This window comes from Mytilus galloprovincialis, chromosome 9 (assembly GCF_965363235.1).
Source record: "Mytilus galloprovincialis chromosome 9, xbMytGall1.hap1.1, whole genome shotgun sequence".
NCBI classification, from domain to species: domain Eukaryota; kingdom Metazoa; phylum Mollusca; class Bivalvia; order Mytilida; family Mytilidae; genus Mytilus; species Mytilus galloprovincialis.
This window is the reverse complement of record NC_134846.1, coordinates 8,313,844-8,332,947: the sequence shown is the minus strand read 5'-3', so window position 1 is coordinate 8,332,947 and position 19,104 is coordinate 8,313,844. Positions and strand designations below refer to the sequence as shown.

Below are 19,104 nucleotides of genomic sequence, written 5' to 3'. Positions count from 1 at the left end.
TTGACTTCAGTGTTTGTCAAGCGCCGGATGAAATTTACATTGTATGGCCGTTATAGAAGATTATTAAGGAATTTGTTTGAGACACTGTTTGCATAAATATGAATGTCAGATCGAAAATTCTTGTGGGAGTCGTTTCAATATCAACTTCTGTATATCTAACCACCCTGCTGGAAGTTAAATAATGAATATCTATACTAGTTTAACTTTAATTACAACAATTTAAAAAAAAGTTGAATAGAGTTATATTGCAACTGGAGTGCATGTATGGAATTTTAGTTCCATCGAACTATTTGATTTGCATTTAGATGTGCATTTGACATAATAGGACGTAGTACAAAAACACTTCATTTAATTTGTAAGTAATTTAATCAAAATCAAATTAGCGACCGAATTAAATTTAGCATATCATGTATCTGAAAATACTTAACTATGTTCTGTAATCCCTAGAATGTGCTGGAAAAGATGAAGTACATATATGCATGCACATTTTTTCGTGTTAATGATTTCGATCAATTAAATCAATCAAATGGTAGAAAATGTCCGCTGTATCTTCAATTGTATATAATTCATAACAAACGAAATAAAAACTACGTGTAATAAATAACAAAAAAATATCGCATGCCGTGAACATGTCAATTAGAATTAAGACTGATTTGTTTAAAGTTCAAAAGTTAACGACGAACCCGTCGTAACATAGCCAAATTTACTATTTTTAATCTTTGAAAGAATGTTGATTTATTCAGACCACAGACCACATTGTATCTTTTGTAATATTTTGTAATATGATCATAATCCATTTTAATATGAAGTAATAAAACTGATCAATTTCATGCCAATTTGACAAATCTCCAATTTGTGTTGATAACATGTGGTTTCTCTGTTAAATTGCACATCGCATAATTTTCAAGTATTTATTTATCATATCTTCAACGACTCTTGAATTTCAATCAATGGATGGTAATGAAGTAACTTTTATTTTAATTCAGCCATTATACAAAAAAAAAATAGTTTAACTCCAATCTTAACAATAATAAGAAATATAATGAACTATTTGATTTATAATAATTTTAATGTCAACGTAATTTGTATAAGTTTACGTTCATTTTCGCTGAACAAAGTCCACATTTTAGTTTAGGGGCCAGCTGAAGCCTGTCTCCAGGACCGGGATTTTCCTTCTGTGTCGAATGTCCATTGGTGGCCATGATCTGTTTTCTGCTCTTTGATCGAGTTGTTGTCTCTTTGACACATTTCCCATATCAAGTAACAATCTTAAGATTAAAAATTATATTTTGGACCTTAATTCACGAATATTAGAACACGTAAGATGTCAGCCGTTGATGCCAGATAGACAAAGAACAACAGAATTATTCTAATCCGTTGATTTGGTGGATGAGTAGAGGAAAAAGAGAGTTTATAAAAGAGGGAAAACATGAAACTATTTTCGTTATATATACATGTTCACTTGAAATATTTTTGACTGTACGTTAATGAAACAACCGTTTCTGTTACACTTTATTGACCAATTTATACATCTCATTGGCACTCATAACACATATTCTTATATCTATGTATCTGCTGCCAACGATTTAAAGTATAATATTCTGACTCAAATATGTATATTCTCTCTGTGTTGAAGACCTACATGTATTGGCATATGCATTAGGCTGTTTTCTGCTCTATGGTCGGGTTGTTGTCTTCTCGTGTCAACGCTACAAGACATAGTATCTCCAATATTTTCTTTAGACAAGAAGAACTGTTCAGAATTAGCATCGAATAATTTATTGGGTAAACAAATGGACGCCAGTCTTTGCTCCTTTCAATATGACATGTTTAACCCCGCTGTATGTTTGCCCCTTTACTAACTCAGGAGCTTTTGGCATTTGTTAGACTTGTATATTTTTGCAATTTCAATTTATATGTTTTGTGGTTAAAGTGTGAAAGACCCATTAGTGGCCTTTGGCTGTTTTCTGTCGTTTGTTCGGCTTGTTGTATCTTTGACACATTCCTATTTTACTTATCGGTTATATTGTTACACGAATGTGATATTAATGTTAGGTACATGTATATGTATGCTTACAGAGATTCACTTCCCCTTTAATTCATACTAGAACCAGAAACTGTTCACTGATTAGACACAAACGAATACATTTCTCAAGTTAAATATCTGTTACTGTATTTAATTCATACTAGAACTAGTCAGCTTAAAATCAGTGATCAACAATGCAGCTATACTGGTTCTAGTTTCCTATGCAGTTCCATTATGTTTCGTTGCTTCTTTTCTTGGTTTGTGTGTTTTCATGAGCATCTGTAAATTGATAATGCTGAGATTACTTAACTAATATACACCTTATAATATTAAAGTCACAATCCTGTTATTGAATAATAATTTAATTTTGGATGTAACGCGTCTTCTGATTGGCTGACGTTATTTTGTTATCAGCCCATAGACATAATTAAGTCATCTGACCTTGACGTCATCAACGTTTTTTCATGGTTTTCTACAGTTTAAAATGGAATTTAGAATTAAATTATAAGAAATGACTGTAATATTTTTTCTGTCTATTCGAAACAACATAAAAAATGTGGTGCACACTGTTAAATAACCCGCTACGCGCGTTATTCAGTGTGCACCAAATTTTTTATGTTATTTCTTCATAGACAGAAGAAAAAAAATACAGTCATTCCTTAACTACTTCGAACAAATACAGTAACAGATATTCGACATGAGAAACGTACTCGTTTGTATTCTAGTCACATTTAAAGGGGTTGTAATGCTATATGTGTGTCTTAATCAACATTTTCTACAGACATAACAAAGGTACCATTTCAATACATGTATGTCGATTTTCTTTGTCTTGAACTATTCGTGTAGCATTAATTCAAAATTTACCTGGAGACGACCGATTATCATTCTTAACTTTTAGTTTTTTGCACATGGTTATTCATTAAAACAAAACCATTTTTTCACATCTCCTTTGCGATCTCTCTAATACATATATATATAATATTGATATATAAAACTTATGACGTGACCAAGCTTTAAAAATCTTGAAAAGTATAAAAAGTAACAAAGTGCATTACGCTTTGTTCAAATGTATTTTGTAATTATTTTGACTATTTTTGAATACATAATTACGACCGCGTGTTAAAATAATTGTTAACATTTTTCGACTATATCATAATTCATAATTTTAGATAGGTGTCACTCACTCTCTTTTGTATAAGGTGTCATCGTATTGAAATCAAAGACCACCACTTGTAAAATTCAAGATTTCTGTTTGACAAAGTATAACGTTGAATCAAAGATTTTTTATCATGAGTATTTAATGCCCTATTTGGACCATTGTTTACTTTTACGATGATTAAGATTGGGTAAGAGGACACTGTTCAAGGTGTTGGAATCTTTAAATGCTTGATCAAATTTAATCAGCGTTTAAGATCGAGTTCGTAAACTAAAAGATTGTAAATTTAGAAACAGGTCGAAGTTTGAAGATTTATAATAAACAGCTATATTTCAATGAAAAAGTTTAGTACTATTTTAGGCTCTTGAAAGAATTATGCACCTTTGCGTTTAGTGAATGGAATGAACTCTCCATATATCAAATGCAAGTCAGTGTTTCTTTTTTTTTTTTCTTCTTCTAATATGTTTTGGGCTTTTTGCAGAGTGTGTTTTTATTTAAAATGCGAGGTGAAATGTGGGGAAAGTCTAGATCTGTTTTCTTTATAACTTACAATTACAATGTAAGCACGGTATTTTATTCCTGGTAGGTTCTATAAAGCATCCATCTCAGGAAGAAAAAATGGTTTAATACATTCTTATATATATATCTACAGATGTTTTGTACAAGAACAGTCGCATAGTCTAATTTTACCGATTGTGTCATATCCCCGTTTGTGACATTGGCCCGAATTGTTGTTTCCTATGAGAGGTGGTGCATGCGTACCAGGAGACACTCAGCCTGTGGAACAACCGTTCTGGCTCGCTTTGGATTTCATGCATTTTCATCAGTTTTTGTTAGCTCCCTTAGTTTGTATCTTTTGAATCGACTTATTAGGTTTTTAACATTGGTAAATAACTGTTACCTAAATTTCCGAATGAAGATGTGGTATGAGTGTCAGAGACAACTTTCCATCCATGTCATATTTTTTGTCGAGCCTGTAACTTTTGTCGCAGAAAGCTCGACATAGGGATAGTGATCCGGCGGCGGCGGCAGCGGCGTTAGCTAACTTCTTAAAAGCTTTATATTAGAGAAGGTGGAAGACTTGGATGCTTCATACTTTGTATATAGATGCTTTATACCACACAGTTTCCATCTGTCACATGTCCATTGTCCTTGAAAAAGTGTGTAATGTTAATTTCTCTCTTACTATGAGTAATATGATAACTATATTTGGTATGTGCGTGCCTTGCAAGGTCCTCATGTCTGTCAGACAGTGTTCATTTGACCTCGACCTCATGCATTTATTGGATCAGTGAACAAGGTTAAGTTTTGGTGGTTAATTCCATATCTCAGATACTATAAGCAATATATCTAGTATATTTGGTGTATGGAAGGATTGTAAGGTGTACATGTCCAACTGGAGTTGTCATTTGACCTTCACCCCATTTTCATGGTTCAGTGGTTATAGATAAGTTTTTGTGTTTTGTTCTGATTGTCTTATACTGTATGCAATAGGTCTACTATATTTGGTGCATGGAATGATTGTAAGATGTACATGTCTAGATGGCAGGTGCCTATCATCTGACCTTGACCACGTTTTCATGGTTTAGTGGTAAAAGTTAAGTTTTTGAGTTTTGGTCTTTGAAAATTCCTTCTAATACTATATGCAATAGCTCAACTATGTTTGGTGTATGGAAATATTTTATGATGTAAAAATGTACATGTCAGTCTCGGGCAAGCTGTAAAATTAGAAACTTCGTCTCTAAAACGTATTTTCAACGTTAAAAAGAGAGAAAACTGTTTTGTACAAAAACAATCATAAATTTTCAATTTGCAAATTTTTGAGAAAAAAAAATGATTGTTAACCACTTTTTTGGTGTGTTTGAGCTTTTGAGATTTTGCCATTTGCTTAGAGACTTTCCGTTTCGAATTAACCTCTGAGTTCGGGTTTTTTGTTGTTTTACTTTGATATCAACCTCGGGTATCGTCATCAATGTATATTGGTTATGTTAGCATACTAAACAGTCAACTGAATGCTTATGTCATTCTTTCATTCACAAAATGGACAATTTTTCACATCTATATAATATATTTAAAGTTAGTTTCCGTCAATTGGCAATAAGGTTATAATAATTTAGAAGATAATGTACTCCAATTGTTCTACCAATAAACCTAAATCTTTATGTTATCAACAAATTCCGTAATACATTAATGTATATTTCATGTTGGTCAGATAACAAAAGGACATCGATTAGCCATTGATTGACAGTTAGGACAGCAGATGGTCTGTTAAACATTTAAAGATTTAAAACCATGTTAAAATTGTACGATTTAAATCTATCATCGTTTATTCCAACTTGATCCCTTTAAGAAATTGGAACGGACTTCTTTTTGTTTTGAATATTTAAATAATACAAAACAATTACTGTTTTGTCATATGTTAATTGGTATATATTGTCGTACAATGAGTTTAAAATCAGCACAATAATAAAGATGGACGATAATAATACCGATTCGTTACAGATTCGGAAAATGGCTTCTCCAAAAAGTCCAGTTGACAGACAAAAGAGAAGAATAAAGGACTTGGATGAAAAATGGAAAATGCTTTTTAACGAGGTATGTCATCTGCTCTAATAATTGCATTTTATTATTACTTATCGTAAGATACCTATATATTTTATGAAATATTAATCGCAGGATTTAATGCAGTAAATGGCACATAATTGTGCTAAACCTGACTACTGTTAGCGGCCATCTGGACCTTGCAGTGAGGTATCAGATTTGTATTTTGCTGAAGGTTTCGCTGACTTTGAGATGAGGGACAGCAATGCAAATGCTTTTGAAGTTGGTTTCTTTTTTTTTTTAATTAAATTTAATAATTCTACATATATGATTTTTGTGAGCTTAACATTCGACACTGACAACAAACAAAGTCGTGATACAACTGCAATGTTTATCAGGCTTAGCTGTCAAACATAAGATGCATAATCGAATTAGCGAGAAAAGACGAACAAGACGACGAAAAGATAAAAAGGTCCACTGGCCAAACACCTCATTAAAACACTTAAATAAGTTTGAACAACACGAACCAAACCAAAAACTTTGGGTTACCCTATACGTGGTCTCGCAGAATAAGGCAATTACCCGGAAAAAAACCATTATAACTCCATTTTGACGTGCCGTTGTTTTTTGCACGTAAAATTTTAAAATTCATATTATTTTTTTTTCATTTTCCATTCATTGACTTATATGTTATATTCGAAAAAAAAATCAACATTTCAAGTTCATAAAATCTTAGGTGTATTAATATCTTAGAGATCTAAGCATTTTTGTTAGATTTGTTCATTTCGTCAACACGTATATTATATGTCACAATTCTTTAAATTTAGAAACAACGTCCACCTTTGTACAGCGTCGAGAAGTATATTGAATACCTTCGGAAATTCACAGAAAACCCTCCTACCGATGATTCCTCCTACAGCAAAGGGAGCACCAGGTCCAACTCATCCACGGGGAGTTCACGCTCTGGAACCGGTTCAGAACAACAAATTTCTTATCTACTGAAGAAGCTCAAACTCGACTTAAAGATGTCGTATGACAGGTATAACTTTTTTTATTTTATCTGTTAAAAACTTAAACTTATTCTTATAGGTTAAGAATAAGTTTATCAGTTTTAAAATGTTACTTATGGCTCTATCTTTGGATATTGAGTAAACCAATCCGTCTATGTAATGATAATCTAATACAATATTGGTCCAAGCATAATTCTACACAAGAACCACAATGCAAAGAGGCAAACAAATTGTGAATCGGTTTTATATTTGTTTTTTACTTACTTTTAATTTGTTATATTCATAGATGTTTTACTCATCTACATACATAATTTTATATAAATTATGTAGTACGTTGTCGGAAAAATATGTGATTTATTCAAGCTTTCGAAACGGGACAAACAAAAAACGGATCTCGGCGAGCTTTTCTCCCGTTTCGTAGTGATCTAAAATTATACATCTTTTGTAAAATAGTTATAAATCTGATTGTAGGATGAACAAAAAATACCGACTCAGACTGAAAATTATGCTCATTTCGTTATTCTAATAGGGTCATTTAACTGATCAACTGTATAAAATAAATCTTGATTTCAGACAAAACAAGACAAATTCTTGATTCGCTCAGACACAATTTTTCACCGATGGATTCAAGGACATCTATGATCAAATAGATTAAGTTTTCAAAAGAGTTATTGTCAGCCTCATTAAAGAAATAAAATGCAATTGAAATATAGTTTACTAAATATACGAGATTTAAAATACAAATAAAATATAGTTGTACATAAATACTAAATTGTTTACATCGGTTGTATTATATGTATGAGAATGAGTTTCTTGTGTATCATTAAAAACATATTTTGTCCATTTAAGCAGTTTAACATTCCGATATAAGATCACAAAAAGGTCAGAAATGGTGATGTTTTGCGTATTATATATATGTGTATATTGTATGGAGGACATAAAACAACATTTAATTTTAAAATCTAACATTTTATGTACAAATGTATGCTAACTGTATTATATTTTTTGTGGCTTTAATTTCATAAATTGAACTTATTCAAATTTGTTTGATATACTTACCGTTTAACGGGTCTTTTATATTTTTTAACGTAAGCCAGGGTACGTTGTTGTGTCGTTTCTAAACTTTTACAGTTGTTTTATCGATATGAAAACCCTTTATAGATCGAAATTTGACTTCTTGTTGACCTCCTCCCCTTTCTTCTTCTCTGTACTTCAAATCAAATACAAGAATTATTTATGCAGATCAAATTTATTGTTTTTTTTTTTGTTTTTTTTTTTTTGTTGTTGTTTTTATTGAAATTGATCATAAAAAAGATTAAAAGACTTGACTGGAATTGTTTACAACCCAACCAACGCCCATACACGTATACAAATTGACAGGGAATACACTTTTAAATGCAAACACAATAAATGTTTTATTTGTTTTCCAGATTTTTAGAGAATTTCATAAGCAGTCCTAATAACGGTTTGGTGTTGCTTCTTACACTGTTGAAAAATATTCAGAAATTTACCAAGGACGACATGAAAAGAACTGCCAGAGAAAAATTACAATCGAAAAAACGTGCAATGGTAAGGGGTGACACAAATTATAATAGTATTAGAGAAAAAAAATCATGTGAGGTCTTCTTCCTCAAAATGTTTATAATAGTCACCGTGAGCCTCATGTATTAACCGATTCCTCATTTGTATGACATTTAAAAAAAAAAGGGCCAAAGATACCAATAAAAGAATAAAAAGTCATGCACATATCATGCATGTGGCATCTCTTGTGTTGTTAATGGTTACTACAAATTCGGTGTAAAGTGTAACTATTCAGAGAGTAATATCACAAACGAGAAAAAGAGAATAGAATTGGATTTTAACAAGTTTCCATGCATGTATGTTGCTTTCCAACGAAATATCTACTCTTTCTTTGCTAATAATAAATGAAATAACAAAAATGTCAAACATACATTTAGGCATCTTTGAGAGAGAGAAAAATGTACAAAACATGATATATAAACGAAATTGGATGAAAATGTTTTTCGATAGGTAAAGGTGTCTGATCTTGTCATTACATAGAGATTCTAGAGAATATACATCTATGATTTGAGAGTGTCACAGTTTAAGGGAGCTACCATTTGATTTTTATGAAAAACGGGGGGGGGGGGGGGGGGAAATTTGAAAAAAATAGGCAGGACCGTAGTTTTGAGTAAAAAAAAGGCAGGATGAGACACTTTCAAAAAAAAGTCAGGACGACAATTTAGGTAAAAAAAAGTGAGGACCGAACAGAGTGGAAAATAAAAAGGCAGGACAGAGATTACAGCTAACAAAAATGCAGATCAAAATTTTTCATCCTAGCCCCCACCACCCTAAAAATCAAATGGTAGCTCCCTTTTAAGAGGTAATAAAACGTTCATATTCATATATGATCATTGAATCAAACATTACCTTATTACATTTTCTTAAAGTTGTAATTCTTTGTTTTACAGATAGAAGAGTTAGAATGTGTTATGTGTATCAAATTCTGTCTCCGTTACAGGGTATGTTTACAGTCTATATACTAACTAATTATCATATTTATAATCGCATTAATCCAAATAAACATCAAACATAGAGAACTGCTCTAAAACAGCACTTTGGCCCAATATAACATTTTCCAGTGGTAGTCGAAATACCCACCATTTGTCCCATTCCACTTCAAAGAACTACTGATTACATTAATTTTATACATTTGTTGTCGCCATGCGTATGAATGACATATATTTCGCTAGACTTATTTTAGCAAACAGCTATCAGTCAATGAGGTAGCAAGAACAACAACAAGGCACTTGATAGATGAATTGTTGTTAGCTTAACGTCCAGTTGCACATACTTCATGATAGTTCTTTATAGCTATAATTAAAGAATTTCAACGAGGGTGATCATTGATATCCAACGGTGAATGATTTTTGTATGCCTCGGCCTTTGTTGTCCATGGTGTGGTAATTGTTCTGAAATATACTTTCGAATATCTAATACTTTTTTATGGTGTATTCGAAACTTCTAACGAGAAAATCTACATGTGCATTATGGTGAATATAGTAAGATTGATATTTGTTATTTAAAGTGTGAATTTTCTTTGCAACGTCAATATTAGCAGAATGTCGTTCAAACTAACACCATGCAACTTATGAAGCATCATATCTTAAAATGGGACTTTCTTGTGAATGAAGTTGGACTACCTGGTATTTCTAAAAGATTTAGAAAAAAAATTGTCGAAAAAAATTATATGCAGACCAAATTTAGTCGGAATGGATTCGGCGTTGTTTCAGTAATTACAGATAAGATATGATTACTGTATTAACCATAATTTTTTCAACGATACAAATGGTAGAGAACTTTCTTAAAAATTAAATTGATCACTAGCATTTCAACTCTAGAGATTGTGAATTCTTCCATCAATAAAAAGTTGCCGCCATTTTGTATATGAAGACAATAAAATGGCATAAAACACAAAACCACAAATCAATCAATAAAAAAACATCACCATTCTGCATATAAAATGTCATTTTAATGGAATATTTTACAGGATTCGGTCAAAATTTTGCTAGATGTGCCGTATGGTTTAGAAAATGTCGCAGAGGCTTTACTTAGTTCAAATGTCATGTCCAGATGTACTGCTCTGGAGGTAAGCTAGACAATCGTTTATAAAAGACTCATTAACTGTACAAGTGAGATTTTATATTATTATATCTATTTGAAAACATTTTGAAAATAAATTTATCATTTAGTATTTAATTAAAATAAATATTACATTTGTTTTCGATTCAATTTTCAAACGGGAGTTATTAGTAAAGTATTGACGGAAGGTTACGTTTTTTAATTTCTAGAGAAAATTTTAGAATACCTCGATGTCTGGTTAATTATGATCAAACGAGCCGTGCAGATTAAATGATATAATATAAAAAAAAAAAGAAGATGTGGTATGATTGCCAATGAGACAACTATCCACAAAAGACCAAAATTACACAGACATTAACAACTATAGGTATGCCGACTTTCTTAATCAATTACTATAACGTATATACTAGTATTAAGTATACTCAAAATGTCAGAAGCCTTATAATATATATTTTTTTTCTTTTAGGTTATGAGTAAAGTATTGATGGAAGATGAAGGTTTCCATAGAGATCTAGAATGCTTTTCTTACTTTCGATTAAAGAACTGTGAACCGGTCAGGTTTAAGTTCCTCATCAACATGTTAATGACGGCTGGTTCCAGTGCAATACAAGTCTCATTTCAGGTATGTACATTATTGACTTGCTAAAAGTGTGTCTTTCTATGATGTAATGTTACACAATTGTTCCAGGTAAGGATGAAGGCTGGTACATGTACCTATTAAAACGTTTAAACCCGCTGCATTTGTTTGTAGATCTGGTTCATAAATGTTTCTCGTTTCTCTTTTTTTTTATATAGAATAGACTATTGGTTTTCCCTTTGGATAGTTTTACACTCTTTTTTTTGGCGGGGGGGGGGGGGGGAGGACTTTATTGCTTACTGTTCGGTGTGAGCCAATGCTCTGTGTTTATGACTGTACTTTGACCGATTATGGTTTACTTTTACAAATTAGGACTTGGATGGAGAATTGTCTCCTTGGCACTCATACCACATCGTCTTATATCTATATACATATTGTTTTTCTGTTTTTAAACATAAAGCAACCATCATATAATTGTAAGTAAAGCTGGGGCAATCGGTCTCTTTAGCTTTATCATATTGTTTGGTTCTTTTATGCTGTTTTACATAAGGTTCGATTATCTAATGAGACTGTAACTATATTTTAGGTCGTATTCGTAATTCAATGATTTACAAAATATTCTTGAAAAATGCAACATTTGAGTATATTAGTCTACATGCATATCTTTATTCTATAGAGGAACAAGAGTGCACACGCTGAAATGTCTCGCCTTCTATACTAATCATTGATATTATGTTGATAGTCCTAAGTATAAAGCTAAGCTTTATTACAACTGTCACATACACTTAACATTAACCAAGATAACTAAACAAAGACCAATGAACCTTGAAAATGAGGTCAAGGTCAGATGAACCATGCCAGGCAGACATGTACAGCTAACAATGCTTCTATACAACATATATAGTTGACCTATTACTTATAGTTTAAGGAAAATAGACCAAAACACAAAACTTAACACTGTGCAATGAACCGTGAAAATGAGGTCACGGTCAAATAAAACCTGCGCGACTGACATAAAGATCATAAAATATTTCCATACACCAAATATAGTTGACCTATGGCATATAGTATTAGATAAAAAGACCATAACTCAAAAACTTAACTTTGACCACTGAACCAAGAAAATGAGGTCAAGGTCACATGACATCTGCCCGCTAGACATGTACACCTTACAATCATTCCATACAACAAATATAGTAGACCTATTGCATAAAGTATGAGAAAAAAAGACCAAAACACAAAAATTTAACTATAACCACTGAACCATGAAAATGAGGTCAAGGTCAGATGACACCTGCCAGTTGGAAATGTACACCTTACAGTCATACACCGAATATACTAGCCCTATTGCTTATAGTATCTGAGATATGGACTTGACCACCAAAACTTAACCTTGTTCACTGATCCATGAAATGAGGTCGAGGTCAAGTGAAAACTGTCTGACAGACATGAGGACCTTGCAAGGTACGCACATTTCAAATATAGTTATCTTATTACTTATAATAAGAGAGAATTCAACATTACAAAAAATCTGAACTTTTTTTTCAAGTGGTCACTGAACCATGAAAATGAGGTCAAGGACATTGGACATGTGACTGACGGAAACTTCGTAACATGAGGCATCTATATACAAAGTATGAAGCATCCAGGTCTTCCACCTTCTAAAATATAAAGCTTTTAAGAAGTTAGCTAACGCCGCCGCCGCCGCCGCCGCCGCCGGATCACTATCCCTATGTCGAGCTTTCTGCAACAAAAGTTAAAACCATAGTTTTGTCTTATTTTCTGTTATTTAAGGAATGACTGCAATATTTTTTCTGTCTATGAAGAAATAACCTAAAAAAATGTAGTGCAAACTGAATAACGCGCGTAGTGGGTTATTTAACAGTGTGCACCACATTTTTATGTTCTTTCGAATAGACAGAAAATATGTAGGACTCGGAGTACCATCACGGTTCAGAGTCCTATAAATATATTACAGTCATTTCTTATAATTTAATTCTAAATTCCATTTTAAACCGGAGAAAACCATGAAAAAACGTTGATGACGTCACAGTCACATGACTAAATTATGTCTATGGGCTTATAAACAAAACAACGTCAGGCAATCAGAAGACGCTTTACATCCAAAATTAAATTATTCATATTTATATACAAAATCAGCAGTTATGAGAATATATAATAAACGTTCGTTTTTGACTTTAGTAAAATAACAACTGCTTTCGATAATTTCATTTCAAAGGTCTACAGGCTATATCATTTGTTTAATATATACATGTACATTTGTAAGTGGCATCTAATTAAAATTAATATAAAAAAGAAGATGTGGTATGATTGCCAATGAGACAACTGTCCACAAGAGACCAAAATGACACAGACATTAACAACTATAGGTCACCGTATGGCCTTCAACCATGAGCAAAGCCTATACCACATAGTCAGCTATAAAAGGCCCCGATAAGACAATGTAAAACAAATCAAACGAGAAAACTAACGGCATTATTTGTATAAAAAAATAATGAACGAAAAACAAATGTGTAACACATAAACAAACGACAACCACTGAATTACAGGTTCCTGACTCCAGGCACTTACATAAATAACATCCCAACCCCCCTAACATGGGACAGTGGTATAACAGTTCAACATAAGAACGAACTATAAAAATCAGTTGAAAAAGGCTTAACTCATCAGATGGAAAAAATAAAAGTAGACGAGGCCGGGTACTTGTACATACCGACAACAAAAAGACACTAGGAACAGATCTGAGAGTACCCGTAGTTATCTGACAGCTAGTTCAAAGCCACTTACAACTAATAAAAAAAATTATGTATCTAAGACTAAAGTTCTTTGTTTCAGCTTTGCTGCATGAAGTTTATAAATTCCCTACTAACCTCGTCACCCGATGGTAACACACGGATTTTTCTGCAATCAGAAGTGGAGAGTGCTGGTTTAGATATAAAAACTTTATTATCGGTACGTACATTAAAAATATATCAGCTATTCATAAATCGAAAAGTTTCTTAGTTATACAGTTTTTTAAATGTTAATACATGTAGTATATACTGAATCAAACCCATTGACTGGCCACCACAGTAATAGTCGTTTTGACTGTTTGAATACGCATAACGGGTGATGCACAAATAGCAGGATACGCTTACTCTATAGACACACCCGGTCTTGCTTCTTTCTGATTTTTGATGACTTAATAAAAGAGACAGTGATAAGAGGGACATTCAAATTCATAAGTCGAAAATAACCATAAATCAAAACAAAAACATTTCATACAACAACATTAGCAAACAGACACACTATAGGTCACAAAACACATTCATAGAAAACTAAATACTGAGCAACACGAACCCCACCTCAGGTGCTCAAGAAGGTAAATAAAACCTGCTCTATATGTTGCACCCTTTGTCTTGATCATGTTAGTACATGTTCTCTCAGTTTGATTGCTTTTTGTCTATTTGTCTCGTCTTAATCGTTAAATCACGAGATTTGAACATCGGTAAACTACTGTTACCATATTCATCACCCGTTTGTAACAAGAGATACATTTTGGCACAAGGGGTCAATGTGATTTTTGATCTGTAAATGTTGTTCAATAATTAATCAAAGGTACTTTTAGTTTGAACCAATGATTCATGTTAAGAAATCAATACTTTTTAACTTGACTACACGCGTTATTCATTTTGTCTAGGCTACAAGTGTGGACACAGAATTGTAATGTCTGGTGGGCGAATGTGGATAACGATATTTTAAATTATATTTAATTCAAAATATTGCATTTTTACGACTGTTTGTGTTTGATCAAAGACTAGCCTTGTTCCTGTTTCGTTATTTAATATTTCTATAATTTGGCTTTAACTATTATTTTTTTTAGAGTGTTGAGATGAAATCAACTGACGAAAAAGATGAGTTAAGAAAAGAAATAATAGATTACAGGAACAGTCTTTTAGATGTGGACCAGTTGTTAGAATCCCATGAAACTTTATACAAGTTAAACATTGAACTACAGCAGAGGGTAAGCGTCAATATTATTTTGTAAATTTAATTAAGAAAACATCAAAACTTTGAGTTACAAATGTAGTCAATGTAATCGACCTCATGCATGTATAACTTCTTTTTAGCAAAATACACCAATTTTCAATCTTCATTAATCGTTTTTTGAATTAGTCCGTTTTGATTGGAATTTATAACTTTGTTGGATTGTAGCCAGAATTGATTTTTTTAAAGTTTTGAAAACTGTGGCAATTACACAATATCACACAATACGCATACATGGAATATGCTGTGGTTCCACGAAACGTGAAATGAATAAAAAAAAAAGAAATATCAAATTGTTTGGGTTGGGAAATATAACGATTTAAGAGATTATTGATTTGTAAACTGGTGCGATGACATTATATAAAAGTTATTTGGAATATAAATTCGTGAAAACAATTACATACCTTAATAAATAAAGACAACAGTAGTATACCGCTGTTGGAAACTCATGAATCGATTGAAAAAAATTCGGGTTACAACTAAAACTGAGGGAAACGCATCAAATAAAAGAGGAGAACAACGACAACAGAAACACGACATTAAAATGTAACACTCACAGAAACCAACTATAATATAACAATGGCCATTTTCCTGACTTGGAACAGGACATTTTTAGAAAAGAAATAGTGGCTTGAACCTGGTTTTGTGGCATGCAAAACCTCCCGCTTTTATGGCAATTTTAAATATAACATTAAAAAATTATTTATATTAATAAAAATCACTTATATCTTCAATTATAACTCTTTGTTTTTTGGTCAAACTAGTGACCTATATACAGTGTAGAGTAGCATATTAGAAAATTTTGTACGTTTTGAAGTTAAATAAACTATATACAACTTAAGATAATAACGGATTATCAAAAAAAAAAATATTTGTAGGTGTTTGAACTTCAATCACAGTTACAGGTAAATATAGATTTTACTACTGTATACGATGTTTCGTCATACTTTTTCTGTTTTCGCTCATTCTATTGAAAGGAAGCAAATTAGATTTGCGGCTATGTTATCGATCAGATGAAACGGTATCGCAAATATTCAGAAAATAAACTAAGGCAACCAAACTATCTAACACTTTATAAGTGTTCACATCATAACCAATCTCAAATTTCCAAAACCCAAATAGGCATGTTTTTTTGATATCGTGCTCGCCACTAGCGCGGAAGGTCATGGGTTTGATCCCCGACAGGGTCAAATCAAAGTCTTAACAAATTCTTTTTGTAACGTCTTCGCTACGCGGCCTGTGAAAAAATATATATGTGTCTCCGCTTAGCACAAAGCATTTGTAATTAGTGATTGGTCGTTTTGTACTCGAAATTATTGTACTAGTAACATGACATTATTGTATTCATGTGAACTATAACCTTGTGCACTTGTACCTTTATATACAAATGTTTATATCCATACCACATTTACATCCTCTCGCCTTGATATGCATTAACTTGTTTTGTTACGTTCAACACTAACATTTCATCGTCAAATTGTTTCACTGCAATATATAACCAATTCTAATCATTTATTTTGTTATAATTATAAATACCAAAAAAAAAAGTCTTGATAAGTTCACACAAAGAAGCATATATATTTAAATGTATATATATAAATTGATGATATGTTTTAACTGTACAGTTGTCAAGAAGATTACAGCAAAACCAAGAACCAGATAATATTGTCCAAACTTACCAAAAACAGCAAAGTCCTGAACCGGAAACTATTCAAGGATTGGAAGAGTTAGATCAACTACTAGATTCTATAGATTCAGATAGTAACCATTCTTTTGAAGGTATGTTTAGTTTGCACCATATAATTCAAGACAAATATGATATGCGTTCCATGCACACATAAAATGTTTCTGGAAAAAGCAGCATCCAGTACGTTTGAGACAATCATCTTGGAAAGCCAAAAAACGTTTAAATAATAGAAAAGATAATACGTATTTATCCTTTAAAATATAAACTCGTCGATAGTGTTATTGCATCAGAAGACTTTCATAGTTAGTCAAATATATGCATGTTTGAAATTTTAAGTTTGATATTTACAGAAAATGGCATTTTATAAGTGACAAATTATTTTGATAACATAAAGCGTTCCTGGTAAATATTCAAGCATATCATTGTGAAGATTTATTGTTTTGAATACCGTTTCTAGTCGGATATAGACAGACATTTTGACGCTGAACAAGTTACTGTTACAGAAATGGTTTTGTTTCATGTGTTTTATCATTTGATTTTGCCATTTGATTAGGTACTTTCCGTTTTTAATTTTCCTCGGAGTTCAGTATTTTTTGCGATTTTACTTTTATGTAACGTGGAGAGAACGAACACTTGGTAGCAATGACAAATTTCCGACAAGCAGATGAAATCATGTGTTTTAATACAAATATATATGCACTATGCAGTAATCAAGAATGTTTGTATTAAAAATTATAATTAATATGTTCTACTTCAACCAGTAACATCAAATCCTGTTCCGGAGCCACATATAATAAATCAACCAATCATCCGCCGAGGAAGCAATCGCAATTGGCGAAAATCTGGTCACCCACTTCCTGTTTTAAAAAGACAATCTAAAGACACAATTGTACCATTATCATACAAAGTAAGTTTTAAATGACTCATTATGTCTTACTTGTCATCTGTATTGCATGATAAATTTTTGGTTTTAGTCTTTCCTTTGTATATAATAAATGTATATCATTTCGTGTGTATTCTATTCTAGATGCCATTTAACTATTGAAATGACACACAAAGACTGCATACATGATAAACAAAACATTAATATAGACAAAAAAAGACAGTGTACACGTGCATTTGATTTTTCATAAACTTGCATGGAATATCTATGAAAATTGTAAGTTTCCTATGAATTGATATTGTTTTACTTAGGTGAGCTGTATGTCTTGTTTTTGTTCTGTTTGGCAAATTTGGAGGGATCAAATTTAGCTTAAATTGAGAAATTAAAAGGAAAATTCCTTTTAAGCATTAGAATATTCGTTTGCAGATTTAATGAATGCTATTATTTTTTAAATATTATTAGACATTGAATTCAGACAATAGTGAGCCGAAACACGACTATAATCAAAACATTGAACCGAGGATTGAAGGTGGAGAACAGAACAAAGCAAAGAGTGAAAAAATAACTTTTATTGAAAAGACTAGAGCAGACAGATTTTGTAAGTGTTTTCTTAAAGTAAATTTTAATAACATTAGGGAGAGGAGATGGACACAATTTCATGAATAATTGACAAATGTTTAAGTAAAAATTAAATGGACAAATATATTACAGAATGTTCAGAAAGTTGATACAATAAAGGTTTGACACATTCTTCCTTAATCTATTTTGTTGACAATTCATTCGTACATCTACGGTACTCAAATACTATAGCATTCGAATGTTTAACCCCGTTACTGGTATTCAGATGATAACCACGTGTGTCGTTAACTTGATTACCGAGAAAGTTGGCCTAATGTTTAAATGTATTACATATTTTTTATTCAATAATTGTTCTAGTCTAACATGCATGTTATATTTATATTCCTTTTATTTTCTATAATTATAGTGCAGATACAAAAAGAAATAGGATTGCCACTAGATGTAATTGTGGAATGTGTACAGTCGTACGATATAGAGGACATTGCTACCGAAAATGTCAAAGCATTATTTGAACTTTTGCCAACTGAAAACGAGGTAACTCCTGAATTTTCTGTATTTCTAACAGTACAAGATACTGATGAGAAAATGTAACAGTTGTTAAGCTTTTAAGCGTTTGTAAAAAAATTTACAATATGAACACTGTTCACTCTTGAATCTACAAAATTGAAGTTTAAAAGACAAACTTTGTCCATAGTATTCACTAAATTAAGAATCATTTGAACTGTCTTGAAATATGGATAACAGAGAATAAATATACTCTACCTACTTGTATTTGCAGCAAACAAATGAATACACATGAATTTACGATACAAAACATCCTAGGAGTATACAATGTTGTTTTTGGAACTGTCTATGCGGAACTTCTTGATTGCCGAAAACTTTTTTTTTATAAGCAATAAGATATTTGTTTCCCTAAATAACAAATTTATTTTAAACAAAAAAAACTACGAAATACA

At 31.8% G+C, this 19,104-nt stretch overlaps 1 protein-coding gene across 7 annotated transcripts in view; it reads left to right on the top strand.

The window, feature by feature from the left end:
- LOC143044355 (formin-like protein 3) overlaps window positions 1-19,104 on the top strand; it is a 40,831-nt gene that overhangs the window by 9,236 nt on the left and 12,491 nt on the right. For 3 of the 7 annotated variants that reach the window (XM_076216314.1, XM_076216315.1, XM_076216309.1), the window contains exons 2-14: window positions 5,685-5,777; window positions 6,551-6,762; window positions 8,164-8,302; window positions 9,205-9,255; window positions 10,284-10,382; window positions 10,842-10,997; window positions 13,809-13,925; window positions 14,836-14,976; window positions 15,878-15,904; window positions 16,625-16,778; window positions 17,439-17,593; window positions 18,032-18,167; window positions 18,555-18,682. In XM_076216314.1, the coding sequence (XP_076072429.1) occupies window positions 5,694-5,777; window positions 6,551-6,762; window positions 8,164-8,302; window positions 9,205-9,255; window positions 10,284-10,382; window positions 10,842-10,997; window positions 13,809-13,925; window positions 14,836-14,976; window positions 15,878-15,904; window positions 16,625-16,778; window positions 17,439-17,593; window positions 18,032-18,167; window positions 18,555-18,682 (1,599 nt within the window). In that variant the 5' untranslated portion in view covers window positions 5,685-5,693. Of the gene's footprint in view, window positions 1-248; window positions 356-5,477; window positions 5,778-6,550; window positions 6,763-8,163; window positions 8,303-9,204; window positions 9,256-10,283; window positions 10,383-10,841; window positions 10,998-13,808; window positions 13,926-14,835; window positions 14,977-15,877; window positions 15,905-16,624; window positions 16,779-17,438; window positions 17,594-18,031; window positions 18,168-18,554; window positions 18,683-19,104 lie in introns of those variants that run through there. The other 4 variants (XM_076216316.1, XM_076216311.1, XM_076216312.1 and 1 more) reach the window with 4 other exon arrangements.